General features: G+C 35.9%; 1 protein-coding gene across 1 annotated transcript; it reads right to left on the reverse strand.

Annotated features, from left to right (window-relative positions):
- Positions 1 to 878: 878 nt before the first annotated feature.
- Positions 879 to 8,108, reverse strand: LOC115922613. Its single transcript, XM_030981781.1, has 3 exons — positions 6,700 to 8,108; positions 6,247 to 6,360; positions 879 to 5,869 (listed from the first exon to the last, which is right to left on the reverse strand). Exons 1-3 carry the CDS (start codon positions 7,144 to 7,146, stop codon positions 5,684 to 5,686), a joined length of 747 nt encoding a protein of 248 aa, XP_030837641.1. The 5' UTR covers positions 7,147 to 8,108; the 3' UTR covers positions 879 to 5,683.
- Positions 8,109 to 16,594: the final 8,486 nt, after the last annotated feature.

The raw sequence follows: 16,594 nt of genomic DNA on the forward strand, positions 1-16,594 counted from the left end.
CAAAGCCCCTGGACACCAGGTCGAGTTGTCCAGGGTGGGGTGCTTCGGGGGACAGCTCGACCAACTTTTTTTCTCCTCATGATTTCATGATCTAAAATCCCTCATCTTAGATAAATTTGTCATTTTATGTATTAAATATGCTTTTATAAACACCCACCCCTAACCTAACCATAACTCTAACCCGGCGATTGTACGCCTTCGGCTCGTCAAAAATATATTCTCGTTGCAAAAAATATCAGCTTTATTCTTTAGAACAGCTCTCAAAATACTCACAATTTCCATGTTCCCTGTCATGACTGCGTTAATTATAAAAGCATTAATACATAAAATGACAATTTTATCTACGATGAGTTATTGCCAGTTATTCACCCCATGTATACGCAATGTTTACGTCTCTAGCTCCCACGGACAAAGAATTGTTTACATGTCAATAAATTTCTCTTTCTATATATCTATCTACTCACATCTCGCTTAATTCTTTCTCCTCTCTACTGCTTTGTTTCCCTTCCCTTCTCTTGCTCTATTTCTGTATCTCTCTTTCTACTCTTTCACCCTCTCCCTCTCTTGCTCTGCCTCCCTCTTTTTCTCTTGCTCTGTCTCTCGATCCTTTTCTCTACTCTTTCACCCTCCCCATTTTCAGCCTCTGGCTCTCGTTCTCCCTCTTTTATGTCTTTGGATGTTCCTTAATTTTTGTCAATAAAATCTATTCTTCCTATTTAAAGTCATCATCTTATTGAAAGTCATCATGACAACTTTTACCATAAACAAAAATATTCTTTTCAAAAATAATTCCTAGGTACTGAGCTTCCTTCTCACATTCCTAGATAAATACTTATAAAACAGTACGACATACACAAATCACTCAATTACTACATATCTCATGAAAATGTTTGGAACAAACTGTTTCAATTTTTACTGCACATAAATTATCATTTAAGCTTTATCAAGGTAAACCTTTAAAGTCAAACATAACATTCTTCATCTTATCAACCATTACATGATATCAGAAGATCATGACACAACATAGCTCATATCACTAAATACCAATCCTAGTCAATATACATATAGTTGTATATCCAGAAATCTCAGTTCTCAACCTATGGTTTAATCAACCAAGTTTTATAATGTACAATAAATAATATGACATTCTTACTTTTATCAAGTCATGAGACTTAGATACATTACATTTCTCTTGTATTTGAGTTGAAATCTGCACATGCAATTCTAAACGCAATTCTAAATGCAATTACTAAAACGTGTTTCCAATAATCTGATTTTTTGTTTTAAATGATATTATATAGCACCCGTACTTCAGAACGTTAATATCATGAAAAAGGTTGAGCATGGTTATAAGTCTACAAACACCTTTGAATAAAACCTTTGCTAAAAACAATGCCAACATAGCACAACAATATCATGCTGTGGGATAATTAGCATAAAAACAATCCATGTATAAATATGTATGACATATTCTGCACAAAGTTGAAAACCTATAACATGGCTATACGTCAATGTCCATAGAGTTTGTATATAACCTGTTAATACAAAGTAGAGATTATCAAATGTTCACATCATCACCTGAAGACAATGTCTTTGACTCAAAATTAAACAATTATCCAGCATTAAAGAGCACAACCCATTGTGTTCAGCATCATTAAGCCCTCTCTGATATATTTAGAGACATAAGGTGGCTGTCTAATTATCATCTCTTTCTGTTTTTTCTGTTCAAAATGTAGTGAGTAATATTCCTGCACTTGCATAAACTACAATGCGTATATATTGCTGTAATATTTTCTTCTTCATATCAAACTTGTGTAGTGGATTTCATGAATTTCTACAAAACATATGCTCAGGATAATAATTTTGTATGTGCTATCATAGAAAGTTTGATGGGTATACATTTGTGGCTGGGAAGATCAATATAAAATAAATCTCAACATTACATAATCCTGGTAAATGCAATATGTATTCAACAAATGACATTAACAAAATATGTTATTAAACCGTGATACACATCCAATAATTTACAATGGTAGACAGACAAAAGAAATCCATGAGTATAGTGCATTTTACATTCTGCTCATATAATCTGCTGTAACATTATACTGAACCTTCACCGATACAAGCCGAAACCTGTAATCTTGGAGCATCATGCTCCATCTCATGATTCTCTTATTGTCAAACCTCTTCGCTTGAATATAGAAGAATGGTTTGTGGTCTGTGTGTACTTCAATTTAATACAAATAATATTTTAACTTTTTGATTGCTCGTACTATTGCTAAGCACTTTTTTTCTATTGTTGTGTAATTTTCTTCCCATGGTAATGACTTGTTACTCGCATAAGCAATCAGGAATTCTTCTCCTGAATGTTACTGCATAAGCCCAGCACCCACATTTACCTTCAATATAAACTGATCCTCGGCATCTTCTGCAGAATCTTGACACACCTTCCTACTCTCTATACACAAATCAAAGCAGCCAGCCACTGACAAGTTAACCTTCTGCCTGAGAAATTATTTGTTGAGAAGATTAATGTGATATTTCTTAAGAACACCACTGACAATGTAGTCATAGTCATACTTTACGCCAGCACAGGGAATGGACCCTTCCATTTCAGCAACAACTTGTTCTGATCAGTGGGAAGCAAGATAAACCCTGATCTCCGTTATTAAATTTCCTGTTTCTAGCATTCATATCCTAATACTTCTTGTATTTTCCTGCGGCACCTTTTAAGGCTTCCTGGGCTAACCCCCATGACTTCACCAACTTCTCACGGAGCACTATGTCATATTCATACTCATCTTTCAACTCCGGTATTACACCATCATTTGTCCTCAATTCCCTTAACATATCAAAGACACTCGCCAAGACCCAGTCTTCACTAAACCAAGTTTTCTGAAATGGTAGAAATTTTGAAGATATTCAATACCTACACATGGTGATAAAAAAATGTAATATAAATGAAACATTTCCATTGTCACTGCTAATATTAAATATAATCAGTGTCTCCGTTACCTTTACTACTGCTATCACCTTCACCAGTATTGTTAGTAGGTGAAAAGCATTACCCTTATTCATCTTTCAGATAGATGTTATTACTGATCACTGGTTTTATGCTAATGTTATCGTATTCATTTAATCAACGTCTGAGGAAATTAATTTTTCAAAATATTTTTTGTACAAAGCAAATGAGATATGAGCTCGCATGTGATGTCACACAGTTTGCAATTTGTGCTTCACTGATTACAACTCCAACAATTTATAACTTTCTCATTTGTTTTTGATTTTCCTCAAAATTTCATTGATTTGTTTCTCTCATTTATCTGCTTTTATGAAGACCAACTTATTTTTGGGGTGGACTTCTCCTTTAACACTTTACATGTATGAAGATCAACTTATTTTCGGGTGAACTTGCCCTTTAACACTTTACATGTATATGTAAGCATCTTAAAAAATGCATATTTATAATTATATGGCTAACGTCATTTACTCCTTACTGTACTTGGGGGGGGGGGGGGGTGGCGTAAGAGCCCCCCCCCCCCCCCCCCACCCCGCATTTTTGGAGATAGCGCCGCAACCGCTTGGAATTTTACATTGTTGTTCTTCGATTCTTTTCCTCAAGTCTTATGCACATTTTGATACCATTTTCATCGAATTTGGATACACCTGTCAGGTGTTACATAGCAATTAGTATGCGCATATCATCAAAAAGTGCTACAATTGCATATATACATGTACAAGCAGAAATGTGAATACAGGTAAATAGATGTATAAGTGGGAGATATGAATTGATATCAAATTGCTTTGATACGTTTCTCAAAGTAACTTGATGTATTCCAGAACAAAAGAATACATTAGAAATAAAATAATAGATCGAGGACTTAAAACCACAACTGTCTATGTCCAAATATGCCATTTGAGTAAAAATGCATTTAAAAGTTTGATTGCAAGCATAAAATCTGACAAAGTGTAGTAGTTATGTTTAATGCCATTAACTTATAAATAATACTTGGTCAAACATCATACATGGAAGCCATGACCTTTTGACCCTGTCAATGTCAGAAACTTAAAAAATGGGAGTGCCAAATACCATCCATGGAACTCTTCAGGAATGGCTAGGCTATTGCACAAGTTGATGAGATCCTTCTTCTTAAGGTTTAGGCTTTTTTAAATGCTTCTCTTGGTAGACAAGGTCCAGATTACGTGGAACTGATGATCTATCTTCTTGTAGTCATACAAGTAGTTATAGATGGTAGCAGATGGTGCTTTGCTCTTCCTTCCTGTATTGGAAGCTCTTTACATGTAGCCAGTTGAAGACGTGTCTATCTTCGTCTAGGCGTTTGTTATTCATGATCTGCTGTGAGAGATTTTTCAGATCATAAAAGTCTCCATGGCACATGTTTATGACCTTGTATGGAAGCCGACGTCTTAATTTGTGGAAATGTTTTACCCAGTCATGCATTGTGAAGACATTGATGTTCTTTTTTTCTGTTTCAATAGCAGAATGCATGCTATTGCATTCCACGTGGGAATGCCCACTCTCCAGAAAATTGTGTGCGATGACTTTGAGATGTGTGTTCTGGATGGCATAGAGTAATGTTGCAGCGACATTCACTTTGCAAATCAAAAGAAGCAGAGACAAAAGTCCTCTTTCCAGCAACTACCTTGGCCTGGCATAGCTGCCAACACTTTGGAATTTTCAATTAGTAACATTTAAGTAAAACTGAATATCATGTGCGCGTAGCGCACATCACGAGCTTTCTTTGGAAAATCAGAGTCAAATTCCCTCATGTAGCAGGGTGTTGTTTGGCGAGCCTTAGTAATAAGGACACTTTTTAGAGTTTCGTTGCTCATGGACCCTCTGAAGTCAGTTTTGTTCTTTCGCACCTGACTGAAGACCCTTTCACATTCAGCATTGGTATGGGGTATGGTTAGAATCCCTTTTGCAAGTCTGTCATAGCACAGTTCACCAGAAACATTCTTTTCTGTCATCATACTTGTCCACTGCTTGTCAGTAGATTCCTCATTTTGCACTAAGTCCGGAAGCTGAGCAATTTGATAGATAAGGAACTGGTTCTCCAGAGCATCTAGGGCACTGTGCTTGTCTTCTTCTTCTTCCTGAAGCAACATGCAGGGGAACTTGTTGATGAAGAACTTTAGAGAAGTGAATTTGGCATCCTTCTGATATGCAATGTCAGCCACTTGCACATGGATGAGAACATCAGACTTCAATAGAAACTTACTTACAATGTAGTCACATGCCTTGGTGTAATATGAATGCACTGCTGCATAGAACTTATGGCAATCAGACTCATCTAAAGTGTTCACAATTTCTCTTGTTGCGCTTTTTATGACCATTTCAGATTCTTCACAAAGATTCTCCTTGTTCTTGTAGTCCAGAAGGGTCAAGTCTGTGGCTGCAATGATTGCTTGTGGAGCTACAAATTGGCTGTACAAGTCACGCAGTAGACTTTCTAGTATTCCTTTTAGCTTTTGTATCAGAGGACTTCTCGTCTGAAAGATGACATTTTTCTTGTGAAATGCAATGATGCTGTGGCTGATATTGGGTTTGAGTGCAATGAATTCAGAATTCTTTCCTGTCTTGTTTTATCTCTTACTGTCTGTCTTGTTTCTTTTTTTCCTCCACATCTTGTTTTTTCATTTCCAGTCATTTTACTAGAAATCATACTGGGATGACTGGAAGTTCCAGTCTTGAGCACTGTTGAGCCTGTTGCCTTGCCAACAACTTTCCCAGTCTTCTGCTTTTTTCTAGGTGTATCCGAAGCTTCCTCATTTGTCGTTTTTCCCGAGTAGTAGAGCTTGAAGATGCAGGTCTACTGTGTTGTGGCTGTGGTGTTTGAAGTTGAACCTGGGAGGTAGAGAAATTATTGATTACCATATGAGAAAGAAACAAGACTACTGACACAGTTTACAATTAAAAAGATACACTACATTTGAAATCTTGGCAGATGACTAGCATTATTGAATACATTTTTATATCTGTAAACTGAACAGCAGAGTGAAGATGATTGGAAGAGAAAGAGCTTACAAGTAAATGACCTAAAAATAAGAAGAAAAAATAAATGATGTAAAGGAACATATTTAACTGTCACCCTGTATATATCGTCCCTATTTTCACGAAGTGACGGTAGTGAGGAAAATCGTCACGCAAACTGTATGCAATTTTATTTCACTACCGTCACTTCGTGAAAACAGCGACGAATTATGATCAATTTTTGTACTCACTTGGGTCTGAGACTTGGCAGGTTTGCTCACATGTGGTGGATCTGCAGACACCTTCTTGGGAATGCAGAATGCTTGGAGTTGTGCAGTCATCTTGGTTTGGTGAGCAGGCTTTTTCTGCAGGACAAGACAAGCTTAAAAAATTAATGCGATGCCTGCAACACTATTGATGACTTATTTATAAGCATGAAATTTAATTACACATTAAATTAAATTTTGCAATTACCATTTTGGTTCATGTAATATCCATTTTCGTATTTTTTTCAAACTATTTTAGAGTGTAAAATGATAATAACTGTTGCCAATTTGAGGAGTAAAAGCTGATTAATTCAAACATTTAGAAAGCTCTCTACTGCTAGGGTTAATCTATTCAAATCTGGTAATTTTAATGATGGCCATATTTAAATGGAATAAAAAGGAGTACATGCCTTGTAGTAATACATTTTCTAGCCTTACCTTCAGTTGAGATCCCTGAGCAGGTTCATTTTTCACAGCTGGAGTTGGCTTCTTTGGAACAAGTGAAGTCTGGACACTATTCTTGGTAGCCTTGGTCTGTTGAGTAGGCTTCTTCTGCTTTGTCTGTTGAGTAGGCGTCTTCTGCTCGGCTGACACTTCTCCTTCAAAAAAGAGGACTAGAGCTTGCCATTGTTGGATAAATCTTGGCAAGCATTGGCCCAAGCTCAGCCATCTCGTACAAGCATGTTTCAGAACTGCCTGCACTTCGTTCCCAATGAGCATCTGGAACTTCTTGAGATTCAATTTCCTGTTCACGCTGGCTTCCAGATAGTAGAACACATCAATAAGGAGCGAGTCAATTGAATATGGTAATGCAGATGACGCATCTTTGGCAGCAGAATCAATTAGATGATTGGGGCAACCAAGCACTGACACTTCCCGAGGCATGCCACAATTTGGTATGGTTTACTGTCGCTGACATTACTCCCATCAGTTGATATTGCAATTGGCCGTGCTTTCATGGCTGAAACGATCTGTCCTTGTTTATCTTTGGCCATTTCACGCACAAGACAAGATGTTTGGTCCTTGCACTGGTAAACTTCATAACCTCCTCAGAATTAGGAAAGGCTTTTTTCAACAATGGTCCCATGTGACTTGCAGCTGATAGAAGAATATTGTGCTCCAAATAAAATGATGTAAATAAGCACTCAGCTCTAGTTATATTAAAATCCTTGGAGGTTGACATCCATGATGTTATTTCTCGTGCTGACGATTCAGACTTGAAAGCAGTGATGTGTTGCTTTGATTTGCAATGAACAACAATGTCATTACAACCGCCATGCAAAATTGACAAATCTCGGCGACATTCCTTGCAAGTTGCATGATGTTTGCTCTTTCCTGATGATGCACCGAAGTCAAATTTATCAGCATATTTCTTGTTGTAAGCATGTCCTCTTTTGCACTCCATCTTATTCACAACGATTTTCTGTCTTACACGATGCAAGGAACTGCTTTGGCATCTTGAGCCTCTGTTTTTTGTACGAGATGGGTTTCCGTGAAATTCTCCTTCTGATCTCCAGACAACTGGTCATACTTCGTACATGTTGCACATTGGTCTTTTTTATTTATCATAACGTTTTTTCCGGGCAATGGTATGGTGTTGCTTGGCCACAATCAGTGAAATAGCTGCATAGGGAATCTTATCTGCTTAATGAGTAGAAAACTGCAAGTATTGCGCAATTCTTGATGAATGTACTTGAAACAGTCTGAACATCAAAGTAAAATGGCTAATGGACACATGGGAATAGACAGTTCTGAATAGACACAAAGTGAAATGAATATACAGTTCTTTGGTGGACATAACTGAATTTCACAAAAAATGGACATAGACAGTTCTGGCTTTAAGCCCTCTAGAAAAAATAAGAAATAAAAAACAATATAATACATATTAAAGAAAATAAAATGAAATTTGCATATTCAAAATTTATGCAAATTAACCTTTGCATTTTCAAATATCGACAGCCCCCCCCCCCCCCCTGCAGTCAGGGGTTGCTCAAAATAGCCCAGGGCCAGTAGAATTTCAGAAATATGTTTGCTCTTTCATTAAAATTTAATGAGAAAATTGTAAAGCACAGTTTTTGTTGGGGTTGCAGGGGTTTACTCGTACATGTTTCTATGCGATTCCGTGTTTGTTTTTTTTGGGGAAAAAAGATGAAAAATTGTATTTTAAGATCGTATTTCACTCTTATTATCATACTAAATATGATTTAATCGTACTGGTTGGCATCTCTGTATAACCCTCCAATTTTCATTAACTCAAACAACTTACATCATAGTGAATAACCTACTCAACTAAAACGCATTATCACTACCAAACAATCATCTTTCAGCGAATAACATTCCAGCATTGGGTCCCGATATTAGTATTCTTTCATTATCATTAACCTTCCCATTTTGATATTCCATATATAATATGATATCAACCTCTTCTTTACTTAAATACTTGCATGTCTCATTGTCACGTTCAAGCTTGATCTCTGATTTGAGTGTCTTCTTCAGAGTGATGGTTTCCACCGTGACGTACCTTGTCTCCTCCTCCAACCCAGTCAAAAAATGAGCACTTTGCAAGGTTCATGGAATGTTCCAACTTCAATATACGGATCAGGTCGACAATCCTTAATCTGGGAAGAAAAAGCATGGATGTATGATCTTGTTATCCATCCACCTATCAATCCAGTATTCTAAATGTGCACCATTGTTTTAGATTTCTCAAATATGATCTATAAGTTCGAAATACATGTACATGTCATGATGTGAGTGATGTTTAAAGATACTAAGGTTTGAAAGGCAAGGAGTGACAACACATAAATCCTTTAACTCATCACCTTAAGAAAAGGGTTTTTACCAACTTTACAACCTGCTTTCAATGTGATGTCCATGGCAGATGATATCATTGATAAGTGTACGGTAAGCCAACAAAATATTGACAACCCTTTTAAGAAGGAATAATATTCATATTCGTTTTTGCAAGAATGAAGACATGATAAATGAAAATGTTTAATTATCAACAAAATTAAGAAATTTACTTGTTTATTCTTCTCATTTTACTACTAATATTAAAAAGCAATCTTAACAGCTTCATGGTAACTATAATATGTAGGGATGACCTCTGTTTCCAATAAATCTAGTCCCTTGCTGTACACATGATCTATCAATGTTCCCTTCTCAGTAGTAGCATTAACAACATGCTGTTTGTAACCTTTATTACACATTAGCTTGTTTACCTGTAAAGAACCTTTAAACAAATCCTCATTAAAATCTCCCATCACAATACACCTAATGCTTGTTTTGTGTAATACATCTAGCAAATTGTCTAATGATTCACAGAATGATTTGATACTATATGATGGAGGTCGATAAACAACTGAAATCACAACAGAAACTGGTTTGGTGACAAGAATTGCAATAAACTCTAAGTTGTCGACAGATATGTCTAATCTACTTGAATATGTATTCTTGATATACATTGCAACACCTCCGTGCGATTGTTCTTTGAGTACATTTCCAACTCCAGAATTACAGTATGACAGATGTCGTGGCTGATGATAAAATCGAAAGTTATCTAAAACAACGTCACAGAGATCATCATCATTAATCCATGTTTCGGTCAAGCAAATACAATCTACATTCACAAATTGGCACTGGGATTTGAAATCAGTAAAATGCTGTTTTAATCCTTGTACATTTTGCATTACCAAAGAAAAGTTATAATCGTGAATATCTTCGGAAGTTTCATTCTCAATAAACGGCTTCATAATCTCAATGCGTTCTTTAATTTCTGGATTACAATATATACGTTTAGGATCGAAATGTTCTATCACAAGTCCAGATAACGAAGTAACGCGACTAAGCCCAACATATGCCTGTCCAGATTGAAATACATTTTTTAATGATACAACAGCTTTGTCTAATGTCGAACCTTGTACTTTATGAATTGTGCAAGCATAAGCAAGCTTAAGTGGAAATTGTTTTCTCACATATTTCTTACCAATGGATTCTTGAGACATTTCGATTGAATGAATACCAATATCGGCCTTCTCAAAATTAACTTTGATGCAAACTGGATTCAAATTTGTATGATCCGTTATTATTTCTGTTACATTTCCGAAACATCCATTTGTCAGGCCTTTACTAACATCAATGTTTTTGAGCAACATCACTCTAGCATTAACTGCAATCCACAGATAAGGAGGCAACTGGGTTTTCATCTTTGTATAAGGTTTTTCCCGTATTTGATTTCCTTTTTTAACATCTTTGTCCATGTCTTGTGCTTTTACGCATATCACATCTCCACATTTTTTATGCAATAATTTCTTGTTCCAAGCATCTACTTCATTGTTACATGCATAGATATGCAGAGCATTTTCACATTCTTCACCAGTCTCACAGGACTTGAGCATTGCTAGGTCTTCATCACAGAGAATCTCTTCCCCTTGTTTTACACGTAATCTATTTAAGAGAAAAGCAAATTGGGTATCGTCTTTTTGTCTCATAATGTCTTCAAGTTCTACTTTCTTGAAATTAGCATTCCACAATGCACCATTGAGTGTGTCTTTATATAAAGGAGTTCCTAAGACTGGAGGTAACTGATACATGTCTCCCACAGCAATAACTGAAACACCAGCAAAAGCAGTTTGATCTCGTGATTGTTTTATTTGTCGTAGGCGGCCGTGAATGTAAGACATCAACTTTTGATTTACCATTGATACTTCATCTATGATTAAAATTTGCAATTCAGCCAGCTTATTTCGAAGGACACTTATTTTCTCATCACTCAGAGGTTGATACAGTCTTTGTGCATTGATTGGAATAGAAAGAATACTATGTATAGTATGGCCATTGATATTGTATGCAGCTACTCCGGTTGGAGCCATTTTCAATACTGAGACATCATCAGGATGTGGCAACATTCGGGCTAGTATACGTGTTGCTTCATAGTAAAGACATTTGATCAAATGACTCTTTCCAGTACCAGCACCTCCAGTTAGAAACATATGAAACGGTTCGACCGATTTTCCATTTACTCTATCTAAACACCACTGTCGTATTTTGTAAAAAACACTCTGTTGCTTCTCATTCAAAGACCTCATCAAAGAATGTCCATCTTGTTTGGAAATTTTTACTGAACGTAGTTCAATGCTATAGTCATCTTTTTTCGGTTCATTCTTTAAATCTGGGATATCAAGATCTCCATCACAATCTTCGACATCTACATTTTCTTTGGGATGTTCAAGTCGCTCTACTTCCTTTTCCGGACATAAAAGACCCCATGCATCTTCGTGTGGACCAAATTTGTCAAGATGCTCCTGTGCATGATCAATTGCATCGGCATTCATTTCAAACTTCTTTCGGTTAGTACAGACAATTGACCAGACTTTCTCCAATTCACGTCCACATATTTTCACAGAACCTGTCTCGTAGAACTCTTCATGTGTTTCAAATGTTGGGGGCTTTAATTGTCCATCTTCAAAATATGGCAGAAAGAGTTGCAAAATGCTCAAATAATATTTTTCGGGTGAGATGATGGGTGAGAATCGGGGATATCTTACAACTGCATCTCCCGTACGAGTACGCTTCTGAATATATCCCAGATCGTTATCTAATTTAAAGACATTTTTACTTCTTGTACTTGGCGTTTGGGATGCAGTTAAGATTCTATACTGAGAACAAAACGTTGCAAGACACATATCACTGAATTCTGCGTTTTTAGGTCGAGCTTTGTATCTGTCGAGCTTGCTAGGCATCCAAACATTCTCATCATCATCATTATCGTTATCTGGTCTGCTCTTTATAACGCTTAATGGTAAACTCATTCTGACAGGGTCGGGTCCAACAGGAATGAATTCCACTTTCCTAGAAGATTCTTTCAATCTGAGACTGCAAACACGATAGACGCTTTCTTGAGCAGACACTTCACGATTTTGCATGTACACCTGGCCAAGTTTTTTCATGCTTTCCTTTGCGTTCTCATTTCCCTCTTTCATTTCTGATAGTGTATGACTCAATAGCATTCCGATTTCTCGTTCAGCTTTTGACATGTAGGATACAATATAAGCCACGCATGCAAATACATTTGTTACAAACTGCAAATCCATGTTGGCATTCCAGCTTCTTAGTAGACTTGGATTAAACTGATTCACCCATACATCTTGTATTTCTCTTTTGATGATTATACTTTGTTGTGATGCTAATTCATTATGTGCATTCTCAAATTGATTTTGTGTAATGCCAAGCTTTTCAAAGAGATGGTTTACACTGTTGTACTCGATTCCATTGGATAATGCATCTTTAACTGACTTCAACAATTTCTCTGCATCATCTTTAATCTTTGTAGAAGCTTTAATTTGATCATTGTCCTTTCCCTTATTTTGCACTTTCCCACAATCTTTAGCTGGAATCTCTTCAACAGGTGTTACAATGAATGTTTTTTCAGATGGTGGTCTTGGGAAATTAAATCTACACGCTTTTCCCGTTTTTGTGCAAGATTTAGAATGTTTCTTACTGTGTTGTTGGACCTTGCTTACTATTTCATGTAGTTCTCGATCTTCCTTTTCATCCGGTTTCTGGCAAGAAATGTATTTATCTACAAATTGTACGACATCATCATCTTTATCGATACCCAACTGTGGAGCATTTTCAACCCAGAACAAGGCATGAATGTGAGGGGAACCACGGGCTTGATACTCTACTCTCCAAAATGAATCAACTACTTTACCAATCGGTGCAGCGGGAGATAAAATAACTCTCTTCATAAAAGTGTGAAATCTTTTATCAAACATTCTGGCAACTGTTACTGGATTTGATCTTAAAAGATTACATTTTTCTGTATAGTCTAATTCACTCGATTCCCTGGTGTCTCCTTTTTGTCTAAGCAATGTATTCATTAATTCTGGCCATCTCATATCGGCAGATGAGAAAGAAGCAAACCATGTCGGCTTTCCAAGCTGTCGTACCATTGCGAGAACATCTTTTTGTGTCTTTTGCCAGAATGGAGGTGTTCCACGAATTTGCTTTAAAAATTTATAGCCCTTGTCTGATTTTAGTATTTTTTTAACTTTCTCTGCATCTTTCAAATCTGAGGCAGTTATTGAAGACGAATCATCTTTTTTGTTTGGACTTTGCCTTAAAGCGATAGAAACTTGTGATATAACCTGTTGAATTTCATAAATATATTGTGCATAAAAGATGTAATCTGTATTCTGAGCAAATCTATTGTCCACGTGCATCAGTCGGTTATGCAGATAACGTCCTAATGTTATTTTTTCATCTCTTCTATCATGGAATGTTGGTTGACCTTTAGGAAATAACACTGGGAAACATTTGGCCTCATTGCTTTCATCTTGTAGAATTGATACAGGGCTTCTTCCTTCACAAGGAGCACAACATATTATGTCTTCAAAATACTGATCTAATATTTCCTGTCCAATATCTACCGGCTGGAGACATGAGTCTAACTGAATACCGCGTAAGCGTTCTTCCATATCGTCTTCAGTGTTGTTGTCATCTATTTTTTGTTGTAGTTTACTGTTGTCTTGCATGTTTTCATTAGCATTTTTGTCTTTGGACAAAATGTAATCAATTTGTTCTTCCATTTCCTTCCAATATTTTGCCAAACGAGCTTTACCACCAATTTCCACTGCTTCTTCCTTTTCATTATCTTTTTCATTTCGTTCAAGTGAGTTTTCCCATTTATCATTTACTGCAACATCAAAATACCACTTATTATTTGCTTTTAAATACTGCAGAGCATTGAGCAAGTTAGATTTATCTACAAATTTGTACTCATAATAGCTTTTGTACGACAATTTTCGTTTGAGTTTAACACGGATCAATTGATCTTCAGTCTGTGGTCTTGGCAACATATCTACTGTTTCATAAGTGTTTGAAGGCACGCACACGACTGGGCCATGGACTCCATTTTGACCACCTTTAGGCAAGGCCATTAACTTCATGAAAGGGATATTCAATGCAATCAAATGCTGTTCTAAATTGTTCAGATTGGCAAGTTCTTCTGGAACTTCATGTAGTTGTAAATTGTTCATGTTTGCTTCTGCAGGTACTTTTCCAGCTTGCAATTTTCTATGACAGGTAAAGCATATCCAAAGTGTCGATCTGGCTGACTGGCCTATTAAACATTTTGACCGGCATTCTGAATTGCAAACATGCAAATATTCTTCACTTATGCACGTGTGAATTTTATAATTACTCTTTTTACATTTCAATACCTGGTTCTCAAAGAGAAGTTTTAAGCATACACAGCACACATATTCTGGGCCATGAGAAATTATCTTTCTAAATTCTTCAAGTACAATATCAAACTCGGACAATTTTACCGTTCGAAGTACAGACCTTTTTCGATTTTGTTTTATTACATTTTGCCTATATTTTTCAATTCTTTTATATTTCATTTTTAAGCTCATCAATTTCTTTTCCTTAAATTCGTTGCCTTTATATCTAATTTTGGACAATGTTTTCATATTTGCCTTTTTTGTATGTTTAAATTGTTGATCGTTGTGATATAATTTCTTCATTTGTTTTTTCATGATATCTTGTTGTTTTTCCTTAAAATTTTCATCGTTCAAATATTTACTTCTTAATTTGCTTTTGTGAATTCGTTTAAATAGTTCATCATGCTGGTATTTACTTCTTATTCTACTCTTGTGCATTCGTTTAAATAGTTCATCATGCTGGTATTTACTTCTTATTCTACTCTTGTGCATTCGTTTAAATAGTTCATCATGCTGGTATTTACTTCTTATTCTACTCTTGTGCATTCGTTTAAATAGTTCATCATGCTGGTATTTACTTCTTATTCTACTCTTGTGCATTCGTTTAAATAGTTCATCGTTCCAATATTTATTTTTCATTTTAGTCCTCATAGCTGTTTTAACATTTTCTTTAAATCCTTCATTTCTCAAATATTTTTGTTTATTTCTATACAAAATTTTCTTTTTATAACATAAATCAGAATGATATTTGGTTTTCATAATATTTAGCTGTATGTTCCTGAAATTTGAATCCTCTTTATACATTTCTTTTTGCCTTTGTTTCACATAAGCTCCTTGCTTTATTTTGTGTGATAAATTAGTGTTGTAATTCTCTTTTTGTCTTTGTTTTACTTCATTTATTTTTTCCATGTTATAGGTTAAATCATTTTGATATTTATTCTTCGATTTAATTTTCCTCATTTGCGCATTGTGAAGACACTTTTCCTTTTTCTTAATTATTTCATCTTTGGTCAAGGCTCGTTTTTCTCTCATAAGCTGTCTACTGCGCTCCCTTCTTTGATTAGAACTTTGTCTGTGTTTACGTTTTTTCTTTCCATGGTCTACATTTCCAACATGAACTTCTCCAATTATTATTAATTCATCATTACTATCAGCACATTCGCTTGCATCAATTCTTAAGCTGTCGTTCTCATTCATTTTTACCAATTTGGTTTTTCGAACTTCATTACCAAGGTCAACATCGACTTTTGCATCATTTTCAATGTTACTCAATTTTCGTTTTCTGCTTAAGATAGAGTTGGAATTCTGAACTTTGTTCACTAAATTTAATCTATCAGAGTCATTCCCGCATTTAGTACAATTTTTGAAATCTCCATTTTGTTCATTTACATATTCTGTCTTGATAGAGTCATTTCTTTTCAAAAGACAACTTTTATTCAGCGGTGGTTCTTTTAGTTTCGTTAAGGTAATTGTCACACTCTTCAGTTTTAATTCCTGACCGTTATAATGTACATCATGACTGATCGTTTCATTTGCTTTTTCAGGGAAGAGAAATACATTTGGGTTATCAATCATCTTTTGTGGGGAAACACTCTCATCCAATATTTGAACTTCATCAAAGCTTTCACAATGTATGGAACATCCAGAGCTTCCAGACTGACTTTCACTGTGTGTATTTGACGAAGGAATTGGATTACAAACAAAATCCTGTAACTGTGGATAGCCTTTCAAGGTTTCATTCTTACCGGAAGTTGCTTTAGCACATACACTAGTTACTTCATATTCGGTGTGCAGGGGGCATCCCATTGATTTTGCTAACCTCATGCAATGCTTGTACACACCTTGCCAGCTTTGAGTACGAAGTACAACACTGTGTCCGTTACAAATCAGGAAACCTCGACTGCTTCTGGAATGTGAATCAAATATAAAAAAACCATCTTGACCAGATAATACAATGAAAGTACTTCTAGCAAATGTCACAAAACATGCATCAGAATCAGTACAGAGTTCTTTTTCGAGTGCTTGCTTCAATGTCATCGAAAGAGACTGGGCCAATATCAATTCATCTCCATCTAACAATCCAGTGACTGGTTCACGGCATACTATGT

The sequence above is a fragment of the Strongylocentrotus purpuratus genome, unplaced genomic scaffold (assembly GCF_000002235.5).
Source record: "Strongylocentrotus purpuratus isolate Spur 01 unplaced genomic scaffold, Spur_5.0 spur5_contig_822, whole genome shotgun sequence".
Lineage (NCBI taxonomy): Eukaryota > Metazoa > Echinodermata > Echinoidea > Camarodonta > Strongylocentrotidae > Strongylocentrotus > Strongylocentrotus purpuratus.